This window comes from Pan troglodytes, chromosome 4 (assembly GCF_028858775.2).
Source record: "Pan troglodytes isolate AG18354 chromosome 4, NHGRI_mPanTro3-v2.0_pri, whole genome shotgun sequence".
In the NCBI taxonomy this organism is placed as follows: Eukaryota; Metazoa; Chordata; class Mammalia; order Primates; family Hominidae; genus Pan; species Pan troglodytes.
In genome coordinates this window covers 157,718,615-157,734,284 of record NC_072402.2, presented here as the reverse complement: position 1 = coordinate 157,734,284, position 15,670 = coordinate 157,718,615, and the positions used below count along the sequence as shown (strand labels likewise).

Sequence of the window (15,670 nt, the reverse complement as noted above, 5' to 3'; positions counted from 1 at the left end):
AGGCAGAGGTTGCAGTGAGCTGAGACAGCGCCATTGCACTATAGCCTAGGCAACAGAGTAACTCCGTCTCCAAAAAAAAAAAAAAGAAAGAAAGAAAGCATAATACATACATAATACTTGATAATAAATGGCTGTTATTGGTTTATGTATTTACTATACACTACTTTTTATTATGTTAAGAGTGTACTCCTTCTACTAAAAAAAAGTGTACTGTCAAACAGCCTCAGGCAGGTCCTATCGGAAGTATGGAAGTATTCCAGAACAGGGCATTTTTATCATAGGAGATGGAGATGACAGTTTCATGTATGTGTCGCTCTTGAGGACCTTCCAGTGGGACTAGATGTGGAGCTGGAAGACAGTGATACTGATGCTCCTGATCCTGTGTAGGCCTAGGCTACTGTGTGTATTTGCATCCTAGTTTTCAACAGAAAAGTTTAAAAAGTAAAAAAAAAAAAAAAATTATTTAATGGAAAAAAGTATATAGAATAAGGATATAGCTGGGCACAGTTGCTCACGCCTATAATTCCAGTGATTCGGGAGGCTAAAGCAGGAGGACCACTTGAGGCCAGGAGTTCAAGACTAATCTGTGAAACACAAGACCCCATTTCTAAAAAAATTAAAAAAAAAAAATTAAAAGAAAACCAAACAAAATTAGCTGGGAGTGGTAGTGCAGGTCTGTAGTCCCAGCTACCCAGCTACTGCAGAGGCTGAGGTGGGAGGATCGCATGAGTCCAGGAGTTCAAGGCTGTAGTGAGCAATGACCGTGCCATTGCACTCCAGCCTGGGCAACAGAGCAAGACCCTGCCCCAGCTCAGAAGAGAAAAGGACATAAAGAAAATATTTTTGTAGTTGTACAACATGTTTATGTTTTAGGCTGTTGTTATAAAAGAGTTTAAAAAAATTTAAAAGTTTATAAAGAAAACAAGGCACAGTAAACCAAGGTGAATTTATTAAAGAAAAATTAAAAAAATAAATTTAGTGAAGCCTAAATTTAAGATGTTTATGAAGTCTACAGTAGTGTAATGTCCTAGGCCTTCACATTCACTCACCACTCACTCACTGACTCACCCAGAGCAATTTCCAGTCCTGCAAGATCCATTCATGGCATACACGGTATATGTATTTGTGTGTGTGTGTGTATACATATGTGTGTGTGTGTATGTATCTATATATATAGATGCACCATTTAAAAAATACTGCATTTTTACTGCACCTTTTCTGTTTAGATACACAAATACTTACCATTGTGTTCCAACTGCCTATAGTAATTCAGTGCAGAAACATGCTGTACAGGTTTGTAGCCCAGGAGCAATAGGTTATACCATATAGCTTAGGTGTGTAGTAGGCCATACCATCCAGATTTGTGTAAGTATACTCTATGATGTTTGCACAATGATGAAATCACCTAATAACACATTTCTCAGAATGTGTACCCGTTGTTAAGTGACTCATGACTGTACTTTAAAATGGCCAACTTTATGTTATCTGTATTTTACCACAATAAACAAAACAAAAAAGGTTTCAGGGTCATCTGGGACCTTTTTTTATTTCTCTTTCAATGTTCAGCATACCAATTCAAATATCAAAAACTCTAAGAAGTCCTGTAAGTAATCTGTATAACTTTATATAAGTCAATATTTTTTCAACTTATCACATTTCTGTAAGTCAAAGACACACAATTTCACAGTTTCTGAAATAGAAATAAATCTTTACAATTTATGTGTACAACTGTTGTGGTGGTATTCTTTGTGTGCCTAGAAGTGATTATTAAGCTGTAGTGCATCTTATCCACTGTCTCCTCAAATCAAGGAATTATGGAATTTTATTGCAGAAACTTTTGTTTGAGGCTCATAGTCTACTAATACCTCAGAGGACCCAGGTGTTGTCTGCTGCTTACAATGGTAGTCCCCAAAGTGGAGTGTGTGGAAAAAAAAAAAAATCACAACTTTACCATTCTTTCATAATTTTTATATATAGGTAGCTATCTATCTATATAAAACAGTATACATAATATATAATGACAAAACAAATGTACACAGCATATAAGGACAAACAAATCTAACTATACATATAAAACAATGTATATAATATATAAGGACAGTAGTTAAAAAAAAAAAAAAAAGAGAACCTATTCTTTTAGGGCTCTGCTCTTGTGTAGCTAGCGAGACCTAGAGCTGAAACTCTGCCCTAGCTCCAGGTTACCTTTTCTCTCTCCAGATATGAAATGTGAAGTGTGGCCAGGGGCACTGAGTCAGGGATGCTGAGCTTGCAAACCTGCCTTTCAGAAATTCTTCATCTTTACCTCTTAAAGCAGTTAAACCATCATTTCCTTGAAAAACTTAGAATATAATATGCTCCTTAAATTGTGTCAGGGTACTAATCCTAGAAGTTATCAAGTCTCTCATTTTAGAGTCTTCATAAAGTATTAAAAATGCAACTTAAGGCTGGGGACGGCGGCTCACGCCTGTAATCCCAGCACTTTGGGAAGCTGAGGTGGGCGGATCACGAGGTCAGGAGTTCGAGACCAGCTTGTCCAACATGGTGAAACTCTGTATCTACTAAAAATACAAAAATTAGCCTGGCGTGGTGGCGGGCACTTGTAATCCCAGCTACTCAGGAGGCTGAGGCAGGAGAATCGCTTGAACACGGGAGGCGGAGGTTGCAGTGAGCCGAGATCACACCACTGCACTCCAGCCTAGGTGACAGAGTGAGACTCCGTCTCAAAAAAAAAAAAAAAAAAAGGAACGCAACTTAAAAGAACAGAAAACTTCACCAACAAAACTATTCTTTGAACAGGCAACAATCATAGAGCAACGCTCTTTTGAGTTCTCCTCAGATGTGACAGACAAAATACTAACAAGACCATACATTTTCCTAACTCAAGAACCAGACTATTTATGCGAGCCCAAACCTAGAAATATCAATAACTTGGGCAACTGTAGAAACAAAGAATCCCAAATCCCAGGAGCCACCTGGGTATGGTGCATTTCCTCTGATACTGAAGGCACATCCTTGATCCTATTTCACAATGACAGTATCCAGTCTAAAAATGTGGCAAAATGGAGAAGCAAATCTAAAAGATCAGAATTTTCCAGTAAGTGTAAAAACTGTTAGATGTTAATTCTGATTGCTGGTGGGACACATTAATGAATATTGTTTTAAATAAAGTTAAACCAATTGTTTTGTTTTCTCTAATACAAAATGTTGGTTTGTATACTATAAAATTATTTCTTCTCTCATGCCACATGAAATACTCCAAAAATACTCTGCTTTGAAGATTGAATCCTATACAAGTTCTGGTAAAAAAAAAAAACCGTAACCTTTCTGCATGTCCAAGCATTCAAGCACCCACCCCCCCAACCCTGCCCTGGGGCCTTTAAAAAAAAACACAACAACAAAAAAAAACCTTGTTACCTAAAGTGACTGTGGTAGAGGCATTTGAGAATTTCAGACAGTATCAAAGAGATATCTGATCTAAACAAACAAATGAAAACACTGCCACTTCCAATCTTGAGCCAGCATCATGGTTGCTTAAAGGTATCTTAAATAACCTATCCTTTGTACTTTGGATGTAAGTAGCCATAGTTTAAAAAGTGGTATTGTTTAAAAAAAAAAAAAAAAAAACCACTCTCATTTCAATCCAACGAGTATGAAGACTAAATAGGAAAATCAGACAAATCAGAAACAAATCTAACTTTTTTTTTGAGACAGAGTTTTGCTCTTGTCGCCCAGGCTAGAGTGCAGTGCACTGCAACCTCTGCCTCCAGGCTTCAGCGACTCTCCTGCCTCAGCTTCTTGAGTAGATGGGATTACAGGTGCCCACCACCATGCCTGGCTAATTTTTGTATTTTTAGTAGAGATGGGGTTTGACCATGTTGGCCAGGCTGGTCTCGAACTCCTGATCTCAGGTGATGTGCCCGCCTCGGCCACCCATAGTGCTGGGTTTACGGGTGTGAGCCACTGCATCTGGCCCAAATCTAACTTTTAATAAGGTCATGGTATAAAACAAATATATTTGTACTCTCACCTATTCCATACTCACCTTGTTATACTAGGTTCTCAGTCCTTTGGAAATACAAAATGTTTTCAAAGTTCCTTGACACCTATTTTGCATTTAAGGGTACCTTTTATCCCAGCTGTTGGAGATTTCTCCAAGTGTCCATACTTTGAACAGAAAAGTCAGAATCCTGGGAATAACCATCTTTAAAGATGCTTTAAAGCCCAGAGTTTTTACCAGTGTTTCCCTGTGCCTTTGCATGTTTATCTAGAATTCCAGAGGCCTAAAATAAGGATCTAGAGCTATTCTAGGACATGCACTGCTTGGCTCATTGCTTCATTAACCTGACCTAGTTTAGCAAAAAATTTGCCAGCCCTCCTTCCATGAAAGTATTCACTCAGCTACTTTAATGGGGAATGTTAACAGTAATCTGACTCAAGTTTTTCAAAAGATTTTCTATTCTCCCTGTGGCCTTTACATCAGGGAAATATATGGGCAGGAAAAGGGAGGCAGCAACCTCTATGCTAGTTTCTGGAGAGAAACTATGGTATGAAAAGACTGCAAGTCCATGTGCTTTTTAAAAAGAAAAGGTCACAGATACATACCTGTTTCATCCTTGCTGCAGCTCTATTTGAAAATAGAATCGACCTCTCCTTTTGGAAGCAGGATGGGCACATTTCGAGGGCTCGACTATAAGAACTTTCAGCTTCTATATAATCTGAGGATAAGATAAAGGATGAATGGTCATTTTGATTTTATTCCTGATACTACTATATTCCACAGGATCTCAGAAGCACTGTTTTCCATTCATAGGATGAAGGTTTTGAGTTAAAAGATGGTAACAGTCTATTAAGTCTGGGGCAGTAAAAATCATTTCTTCTTTTCTTCTCTCTTTAAAGGAACAGTGCTTGCTTGTGCCAATCTCACAGGCTGTGCTTGGTGAACTGACAGCTGAACATGCTGTCAGTGACAAGCCCTCAATACTCAGGAGTCCTGGCATTCCCTCAATGTTCAGTTTTCATTTGGCTGGGCAATTCAGAAAGGAGTTTTCAAAGGAGGTTACAGAACTGGACAGAGGAAAGAGACTAAACTCTGGGATCCATGGCCTGAGATAAAGAAAAAAATTATACATATTTGTTTTCATTAAATCTGTTGTGCTTTCATACAGTCAACCTGGCTAAAACAGCATCCGTGAAATGTTTGAAGAGAGACATTTGATAGAGCTAAAAGGAACAATGTAAAAATCAATATTTAAATCAAGACCTTAAAAGAGAAAATGGTGAAAAAGAGAATTATGGTCAGGATACTAATAGAAAATTGCCTATGTACTCCTTTCTCAGGTTTGAAATATTTAATATTAACATACAAAAAATATGCTTCCAAAATTAGAAGTGTTTATTCTATTAGAAAACAATATTAATGATTACTAAACCAAGATATAGAAAAAAAAACCCCTAAAATCTGAAATCAGGTAATAGGGTAACTTTTGGAAAACAATAAGAAAAAAATTAAAAACCTGAAAATAACTAGCGGAAAATGTTAACACTCCTAGATTTCTGAAGCATATACACTTTAAGATGTGACAGAAGACTTTTGCTCTAAGATCAAATAGTTACCCCAAATGATCAGAATGAACCCCACCAACTTATTTCTAAGCAAATGTAGAAAATGCAGAAGGACATGAAGAATCTCCCTACTTAAGGCATCCAAAGAAAATGGCACATGAAAGAGCAACCTTTCTGAAGCAGTTTGGAGAATTTAAAAAAAGAAAGAAAGAAAGAGCAACCAAAGGACAGGCAGCCCTAGGCCATACCAGAGCAGTCAGGCTGCTTTCACAACCCCACAGCAAGTGAGGAGCGGCGACTCTGCTTTCACAGCAATGCAGCACATAACCTTTAACATTCCAGGTTAGTGTTTTCCAAAGCAAGAGCTCAAGAGTTTTACCCCTGATTCTAGACTAACAGATAGTGGATTACAGAAAGACTATGCATGTGCCAAGAGACAAATGGTAACTTGTCACCATCAGATGAATAATTTGGCCTGGTTAAAAACTCAAAATGCCAAGGTACTGGGAAGCAACACTGTATTGTGAAGTCTGGTTTTGGGGTTTCTTCAAATGTTCTTTGGGGTTTCTTCATAGACTCTACAACAGGATGAGGAGTCAAGATGACCAGATTATCAGTGCTGAAAGTTATCTTACCTCCTTTCTTAAACTGTTCATTTCCCTCCTCCTTTAGTCTAGTGCTCTCTTCTCTTCTTTTCTGAAAGACATCAGAGAATTACATAATTTCTCACAATATTATTATAAGTGAACAAAAAGGTGAGCTTTCCTTATGCACAAGTCTATTTAATAGGCAACAGTCTGACTTTTGAGAACTGCATCAGTTTCACCAAAACCTTGTACAGTGATAGAGGAAAAAAAACACATGACCATCAGGCTAATTATCAATTGCATTCTTGATGTTTAAAACAAAAAATGTAGGTTTTCTTGGCATGTCCTTTGCTTTCTATGTTTCTATCTTTTGCAATGGAATGATAATTACAGTATCACTTAATTTCTACTTACTCAGAAATGAAACTAAATAACATACCCACTGGTGTGCATACCAGTGTAAATTCAAATTGTAGCTTCTAGTACTTACTAGTTATGTGGCCTCGGACAAGTTTCAGAATCTTTCTGAGCCTTAGTTTCTTCATTTCAAAAATGAAGCTTTAACAGTATTATGGACTACTGTTTAATGGATTAATGTCATAATATACATAAAGCTGCCCATACAGTGACTAGCAAATAAGGGTTCAATAAATAAGCTATTATTTTCTGTGAAATAAGTATTTTAATCCTTATAAGAACTCTTCATGGTTTGTGTCATGAAGGAGACACAGTATGCTAGGAGAGCACATTCGTGGGTACAAGCCATGTCTGTAGGGTTAGGGCAGTATACTGTTAGCAGGTTAACATAGGAAAATGTGAAGAAACCTAAATAAATAAGTCTGTCTTTTCTTAGCTTATTCAAACAACTCAGAAACTCACATAGATGGCCAAAAACTCATCAAACACAAAGGCTGAGAATGTTATCCTGCAAAGCAAAGTAGACACATGCTGAGTGTGTGCACTTTTTTGTGGAACATCTTAACAATATAACTGGCACAAGCCAAACCAGAAGAGTCTGTCTGCCTGCCACCTTTTGACAGTGCTTTAAAACAAAAACAACAAAAAAACCCCAAAAACAGAAAATCTACCAAAGTCCCTTAAAAAAAAAAAAAAAAGAGATAGGGTCTCACTATGTTGTCCAGGCTAGAGTGCAGTGTCTATTCACAGATGTGATCAACACACACTATAACCTTGAACTCTTGGGCTCAAGTGATCCTTCTGCCTCAGCCTCCTGAGTAGATGGGACTATAGGTGCACACCACTGTGCTGGGCTCTTTCCTCCTTCTTGAAGCTTCTGATTAAGTAATTTCAAAGGGAGGAAATACAGTTAGCATTCTGATTAAGTAATTTCAAAGGGAGGAAATACAGTTAGCAGGGTATTTCATGCACAAGAGAAGCCTGGAACCTAAACAATTGGTCCTTTTAACATGAGGAACTGATATGATCTGTGTTCCTACCCAAATATCCCCACGGGTCAAGGGACGGACCCTGGATCATGGGGACGGTTCCCCCATGTTGTTCTCATGATAGTGAGTTCACTTTCATGAGAACTGATGGTTTTCAAGCGCCACACTTTAAAACCATCAGCTTTCTCTTCACTTTCCGCCATGATTGTTAAGTTTCCTGAGGCCTCTATAGCCATGTGGAACTGTGAGTCAATTCAACCTCTTTTGTTTATAAATCACCCACTCTCAGCAATTCTTAATAGCAGTGTGAAAATGGATTAATACAGGAACCAAAATAAAAACATTCTTTCTCCGGAAAAGATTTGTCAATATGCTATTGATGAGACCGGGTACTTCCCAAATGTCTTATTATTACACTATGGATTAAACAGAGCACTTGATGAATCTCAATGAGGAAACTAAAAGGTAAGTATAGAGTGAATCTAATTTTTATGGTACGTACTATGTGCCAGACACACAGCAGGTACAAATAACAATTCATTTTAAGATATAATGTATCTGAGGGAAGGGCTATGCTAAAGGAATTCAGAAAAAAAAAAATAAGAATATGGCCATATTTACCTAGTACTACCCATAAGAAAGATGCTTAGATTGTAATGATCTCTACTGTATTGATTAGGGTTACTGGATGCAAGCAAAAGACTATCTTAAGCAAAAAACTTTAGGGGGCAGGTTTATTGGCAAGATATCAGTGCTCACAGAATCAGTGAGAGGCTTAACGAATAGGCTTAGAAAGCAGGTAGAACTTGGCCGGGCGTGGTGGCTCACGCCTGTAATCCCAGCACTTTGGGAGGCTGAGGCAGGCAGATCATGAGGTCAAGAGATTGAGACCATCCTGGCCGACATAGTGAAACCCTGTCTCTACTAAAAATACCCCCCCCAAAAAAAATTAGCTGGGTGTGGTGGCAGGCGCCTGTAGTCCCAGCTACTCAGGAGTCTGAGGCAGGAGAATCACTCGAACCTGGGAGGCGGAGGCTGGAGTGAGTCAAGGCTGCGCCACTGCACTCTAGCCTGGCGACAGAGTGAGACTCGTCTCAAAAAAAAAAAAAAAAAAAAAAAAAAAGAAAGCAGGTAGAACTCAAGGAGGCTCTGTTAAGAAGCAGAATGCACGTCTTTTAGTGAAAGACTTGCCAGGACAGGGCTGCAATGACAGCAAATCAACTCTAACCATTCCATTGTCTTTGCTTCACTCAATCTAGATTTAAGGTCTTGGTCAGAAGCATCTAATATACCAAGCATCGATCACAAGCCTTGGTTATCAGAGGATGAAGTGAGAGACATGGGGTACTGCCACTCAACAAGATTACAACACAAGAGAGTTCCTCCAAATAGGAAGGGTGTTGGATGTTGGAGAGCCAAGACAACATAACAAATTCAGTTAACAGTTATTTAAGAAACAAATTCTTTAGAGAGGGGTTAAATCATCAAGTTACTAGATCTTAATGCCCACTCTTTAAGAGTTTTCAATTTCTTTAGCATTGACTGTAAATCTTAAGCTATTTTCTGATCTATAATCTTCTCTTCAGAGCCAACTCATTAGGAATATTCTATGAACACAGATGAATCAATCAGACTGCCGGATTAGGCTCTTGTGAAGTAAGCGTGTGTATGTGTGTTCATGTTTTAGGAGACCAATCATTCTTTGGGAAATTTATAACATCAAGTTCCCAATGGGCAAAACCATGTCTCAAGTATACAGAAAGGAATCAGTGCTACGGGCCGGCCTGAGCAGCCAGCTCGAGAAATACTTACCATGTCTTTATTTTTATTTTCAGAGACAAGGTCTCCTTCTGTTGCCCAGGCTGGAGTGCAGTGGCACCATAAGAGTTTACTGTAAACTTGAACTCCTGGACTCAAGCAATCCTTTTGAGTAGCGGGGACTGTAAGCAAGCACCACGGCCCCTAGGTAATTTCTTTCTGTTTTTAGTAGAGATGGGGTCTTACTGTGTTGGCCAGGTTGGTCTTGAACTCCTGGGCTCAAGCAATCTTCTCATCTCAGCCTCCTAGTGTGTTGGGATTATAGGAGTGAGCCAGTGTGCCCAGCCCTCATCTTGCCTTTATAACTTGAAGGACTGAAAGTTGAGGTAGCAAAGCGAAAGGCTCCAGAATGTAATTCTGAGGTTATTTTTTATTTATTTATTTATTTTTTTTGAGACAGAGTCTCACTCCATCACCCAGTCTGGAGTGCAGTGGCATGATCTTGGGTCACTGCAACGTCTACCTCCCAGATTCAAGTGATTCTCATGCCTCAGCCTCCCGAGTAGCTGAGTTTACAGGCATGCACCACCACACCTGGCTAATTTTTTGTATTTTTAGTAGAGATGGGGGTTTTGCCATGTTACCCAGGCTGGTCTTGAACTCCAGGCCTCAAGTGATTCACCTGCCTTGGCCTCCCAAAGTTCTGGGATTACAGGTGTGAGCTAAGGTTAATTATTCTAAGTGAGGCATCCTATTGTTTCAATGGATAAATCACAACCCAGTGGCCCACTGAGTAGTAAACATTGAAAAAGAACTGCTGCTTCCCTCTCCACAGATTGTGCAAATTAAGAGTAATGCAATTATCAGTATCATGCTGAACATCTCCTTGGAAACAGCTAAAAATAGCACTTTGAGGAGAAAGTTGAACTATTTCCCAGCTGTGCCGAGACTGAATTGATGATCCCAGTACAAAGACTGGAGTTTTTTTCTGCTGAATACATTCTTTCTCCAAAGGATGACAGGCATATAGTACAATATTATTGGAATCCAAGGATAGATATGATAGATAGTGTATAGGTCTTCCTTAGCGTGCTAGGTGCCAGGAGCATTCACACATATGTGAGCTGGCAGTGCTGATATTCTGCAGCACTATCAGAGGAAAGTCTTTCCAGGTTCTGTTCTATGAACAGAAGCTTCTAATGTGGTTAAAACCCTTACATACCTCCACAATGCCTTTTAACACATTCCAGAGAGGCCTCACAGGGAAACATCTGATCTTGAATTATACTTCCATAGAAATGGAAACCAAACAAATTTTATAGGGCTGTTTACTCAGTACTTTCTTCTCCATCACTGAAAACTTAGGGGGAAACAGTGACATTATCCTGCATTGTAAATAATCACAGGAACTGCCAAGGAGAGCCCCAAACAGCCAATGCTCTTGATGAACGGAGTTTATTTCAACAGTTACTACCACAACTGTAAACTTCTCAACGTGGTATTCAAAATTCATTACAACCTATACCAGTACAGCGCTTCACTGCTGAAAATCTGCTGTCACATACATCAGCTCATTTGTTTTTCAAGATAATTTTGAGAGGTGGGCATGGAGGTCTTGACTCATTTTACAGACGAGAAAAATCAAGATTCAGAAATCTCTTGTTCACACTACATCAAGCTTCTATTCCAACCTACTCAAGCTATGCAACACAAGTCCTCTCTGCTAGACAGTCTGATCTCACTATTGTCTCTCAGAGCTTACCATGCTTATCCCTCATTCCATTTGTTTGCTTATGTGCCCCCATGTCCTTCCATGGAATAACTCTTCCATATCCTCCTCCTAACTCTCTAACACCAAATTTTCTGTAGTTTTCAAAGTCTAGTACAAACCATAGCTCCTCCCTGGGGCCACCTTTCAGTTCTTTTCCCACATTACCTTTCTTTGAATGCAGACTGTACATACTGCTTTTGATTTTGTAATTCAATTCTGCCTCACAGATTGTTTTAAATTATAAACACAATAAAAGCACTGCAAAAAATTTGGAGTGTTACTTAATGCTTAAATGGTTTCATGTGTTGTAGAGCGCTTTTTGGCCCTCAGACCTGGGCAGAAGAGGCTCCTGTCAAGGCCCTCCTCTCTGGTGGGCCCCACCCATATCCCATACGGCCCTTTTAAACTATGCTCCAGGTACTGAGTTCTCTAGGATTTCCAGTTCAAGCCTCCCTAGCCCACTTCCAGGATTTGCATGGGCATTTTACCTGGGTTTATTCTCCCAAAGGTGAACTTTGTTGCAGGTTTACATAATATTCCGGGTGTAGTATTCTGTACTTTGCCTACCCTAGATCTTGCCATATCTCCAAGGAGTCCTAGATCAATTTTTATTTATTTATTTATTTATTTATTTATAGTCAGGGTCTCGCTTTACTACCCAGGCTAAAGAGATCATGGCTCACTGCAGCCTCAACCTCCTGGGCTCAAGCAATCCTCCCACCTCAGCTTCCCCAGTATCTAGGACCACAGGTGCACACCACCACGCCTAGTTTTTTTTTTTTTTTTTGTAGAGATGGGGGGGTCTCACTATGTTGCCTAGGCTGGTCTTAAACTCCTGGGCTCAAGTGATCCTCCCACCAGAGCCTCCCAAGGTGCTGAGATTACAGGTATGAGCCACCCCATTCAGCCGAGTCCTGGATTCTTTTAGTGTGGAATAGTGTTTAGAAACAAAGATCTGGGTGTTAGTGTGTTCACTGTTACTAGGGTATTACTCCTTTTAGGCCCTCTCAATGAAGAAACCCAGGAAATACATCTTAAACAAAATGAAACCCTTATGAGCCAAAAGAACACATACAAGTGAAATCCAACAACCCAGGATTCTTCCTCACATTCCTCCACAGTGAAAACTCTGGTTCTCAGAATAGCCACTTTACTAATTTGCTCTATCCTACAAAAAACAAGATTCCAAAATTACTATACAAATATCATTACCAACAATGAACCTACTATGTAAAGTTCAAGGTTTTGTTGCAGTCAAGAGTCTGTGTCCAAAGTTAATGGAATTATCTTTTCTATATAATCTATTCATGATTGTTATGTTAATTTGTTTCTGTTTATGGTCAATTTTAAGGCTTAGTTTTTTTCTCATCCTTTCTGATTTTTTGAAAATTAAAAAAATTATTTATACAGTTCAAAAATAGGTGGAATTTCTGAGGTGGTGAAGTAAGGAGGTTGTCAAATCCTTTTCCCTAAAGCCAACCACAAAACTGGGCAGGCCAGGGGCAGTAGCTCACACCTGTAATCCCAGTACTTTGGGAGGTCGAGGTGGGCGAACTGGCTGAGTCGGGAGTTTAGACCATTCTGGGCAACATGGCGAAACCCTGTTTCTAGCAAAAAGCCAAAAAAATTAGCCAGGTGTGGTGGTGCGCACCTGTGGTTTCAGCTACTCTGGAGGCTGAGGTGGGATGATCGCTTGAGCCCACGAAGTTGAGGCCATGATTGTGCCACTGCACTATAGCCTAGGTGACAGAGTGCGACCTTGCTTCAAAATAAAAATAAAAAGAATAAGTAAACTTGAAGTTGTATCGAAAGAAATTATCCAAGCCGAAGAATGAAAACAAAAAGACTGAAGAAAAATGAACAGGGCCCTCTTGACATGAATGGAAGACCCAGAAGAAGGGAAGAAAGAGAAGAACAGAACAAATATCTGAAGAAATAAAGGCTGATAATTTTTTTTTTTTTTTTTTTTTTTTGAGACGGAGTCTTGCTCTGTCGCCTATGCTGGAGTGCAGTGGTGTGATCTCAGCTCACTGCAAGCTCTGCCTCCTGGGTTCACGCCATTCTCCTGCCTCAGCCTCCCGAGTAGCTGGGACTACAGGCAACTGCCACCACACCCGGCCAATTTTTTGTACTTTTAGTTGAGACAGAGTTTCACAATGTTAGCCAGGATGGTCTCGATCTCCTGACCTTGTGATCCACTCGCCTCGGCCCCCCAAAGTGCTGGGATTAAAGGCATGAGCCACCGCGCCCGGCCAAGGCTGATAACTTTAAAATTTTGATGAAAAATGTTAATCTAAAGATCCAAGAAGCTCATCTCAGTGAACCTCAAGTAGAATAGAAGATCTACATCTGAAGACACCAGAGTATCAGAGTGGTGAGAGAAAAAGACAAAGAGAAAATGTGAAAGCCACAAGAGAAAAATGATAGAAGAGAACAAGACTATTAATTTCTGACTTCTCACCAGAACAGTGGAGGCCAGAAGGCAGTGTAATGATATACTTAAAATGTGAATGAGAAAAATTTTCAACAAAGATTATACGTTTAACAAAACTACCTCAAGATGAAGGAAAAATAAAGACTTTCACAATGAACAAAGAAAATTTACTGCTGTGGAACCTGCCTCACAAACATATTAAAGTCCTTCAGGCTGGAGGAAATGACAGTAGATGGTCACTCAAAACCACAGGAGGAAATGAAGAACATCAGAAATGGTAAGCAGATATAAGACTCTAATATTATTTTCTCTCTTCTTTAATTTCTTTAAAAGACAAAAGATTATAAAAAGCTGTAATTATGACACTCAGTGGTTAGGTTTACAACATATATTGATAAAATGTACATGACAACGATAGTTCAAAGTGGAGGAGAGGAAATGGAGCTATGGTAAAGCAAAGCTTCTATCCATATATTTCACTGAAATTAGGTACTATTAAACTAAAGTAGGGCTGGGCACAGTGGCTCCTGCCAGTAATTTCAGCACTTTGGGAGGCCAAGGTAGGCAGATCGCTTGAACTCAGGAGTTTGAGAACAGCTTAGGCAACACGGCAAAACCCCATCTGTACAAAAAATACAAAAATTAGCTGGGCATGGTGGTGTGCACCTGTAGTCCAGCTACTCAGGAGGCTGAGGTGGGAGGATCACCTGAGCCCAGGGAGGTGGAGGCCACAGTGATCCATGATTGCACCCCTGTACTCCAGCCTGGGCAACAGAGTGAGACCCTGTCTCAAAAAAAGAAAAAAAGAAAGAAAAAAAAAAAGAATCCCGAAAAACTAGACTATAAAAAGATGTGCATTACAATTCCTACAGCAACCACTAAGAAAATAGCTAAAAAGTAAACAGTTAATAAAATCCAAAGTATTAAAATAGCATGCAGAAAATATTATCTAATACAAAAAGAGGCAGTAAAAAACAGGAATAAAGAACACATGAGACTTGTAAGAGACAAATGACTAATGTAAATCCAAACATATCAATAAGCAGATAAAATATGAATGGACTAAACAACTCAAAGAGCAGAGATTATCACACTGGATTTAAAAAGATTCAATTATATGTTGACTATAGGATGCATACTTTACATTCAAAGACATATACAGGTTGAAAATAAAAGTATAAAAAAAAGATACTGTGTAAACAGCAACCTTAAGTAGCTGAAGTGCTATCAGACAAAACAGGCTTTAAGACAAGATATATTACTGGAGACCAAAAAAGGGGATATTTCATAATGGTAAAAAGGTCAACAAATTGGGAAAATATAACAACTATAAGTGTATACATATCTAACAGCAGAACCATAAAATACATACAGGAAAAACTGACTGAATTCAGAGGAGCAACAGACAATACAACATTAGTTGAAGATTTCAATACCCCAATATCAGAAATTCTTTAAACAACCAGAGGTACAATACATATGGAAAAACATACAGAAATGTACCGCTTAGTACACTGTTGCAAAATATACATTCACAAAACTACTATACAAATTAAGATAGAGAACACTGCCAGAACCTCAGAAGCTTCCAGTGTACTCCTTTCTAAATTCTCTCACCCCGACATCCCTAGCCAAACAACTTTTCTTCATAACTTGAAGGAGCTAAATAATTGAGGTTGTCATACTTCTATAACACTGTGGAATGTATGCTTGCAACCTTTAGAAAACCAAGTATCTAAAAATGATTTTTAAAGAGCTCTTCTAATTTCTATTCTAGACCTGAAATATTTTATGGTCTATGCTCACCAAATTCTGACTTACTAGCTATAGTTAACAGTTCCGGATTGCTTTTACCTGCTAATCATTTAATCCTTATGATCCCACTTTACGCCAAGTTAAATGATAGAGCTAGGACAGATCTAACATTTCCAAGTTCATATTTTTAGGTGAGGTGGTGCACATCTATAGTCCCAAGTACTTGAGGGACTGAGGTGGGAGAATCGCTTGAGCCCAGGAGTTGCACTGGCAACGAAGCTAGACCCTATCTTTTAAATAAAACAAAGCAAAGCAAAGCAAAACAAAACAAAACAACAAAGTTCACGCTCTTAACTACAAGACCATACTGTCTTCCACAGGTGTGGAAATAAAGAAT

General features: G+C 39.0%; 1 protein-coding gene across 2 annotated transcripts in view; it reads right to left on the bottom strand.

Moving 5' to 3' along the window:
- Positions 1-15,670, bottom strand: part of TTC1 (tetratricopeptide repeat domain 1) — a 77,737-nt gene that overhangs the window by 24,075 nt on the left and 37,992 nt on the right. For both annotated transcript variants that reach the window (XM_001140840.6, XM_009450071.4), the window contains 2 exons: positions 6,198-6,258; positions 4,603-4,715 (listed from right to left, as the gene is read on the bottom strand). In XM_001140840.6, coding sequence (XP_001140840.2) covers positions 4,603-4,715; positions 6,198-6,258 — 174 coding nt within the window. The remainder of the gene's footprint in view (positions 1-4,602; positions 4,716-6,197; positions 6,259-15,670) is intronic.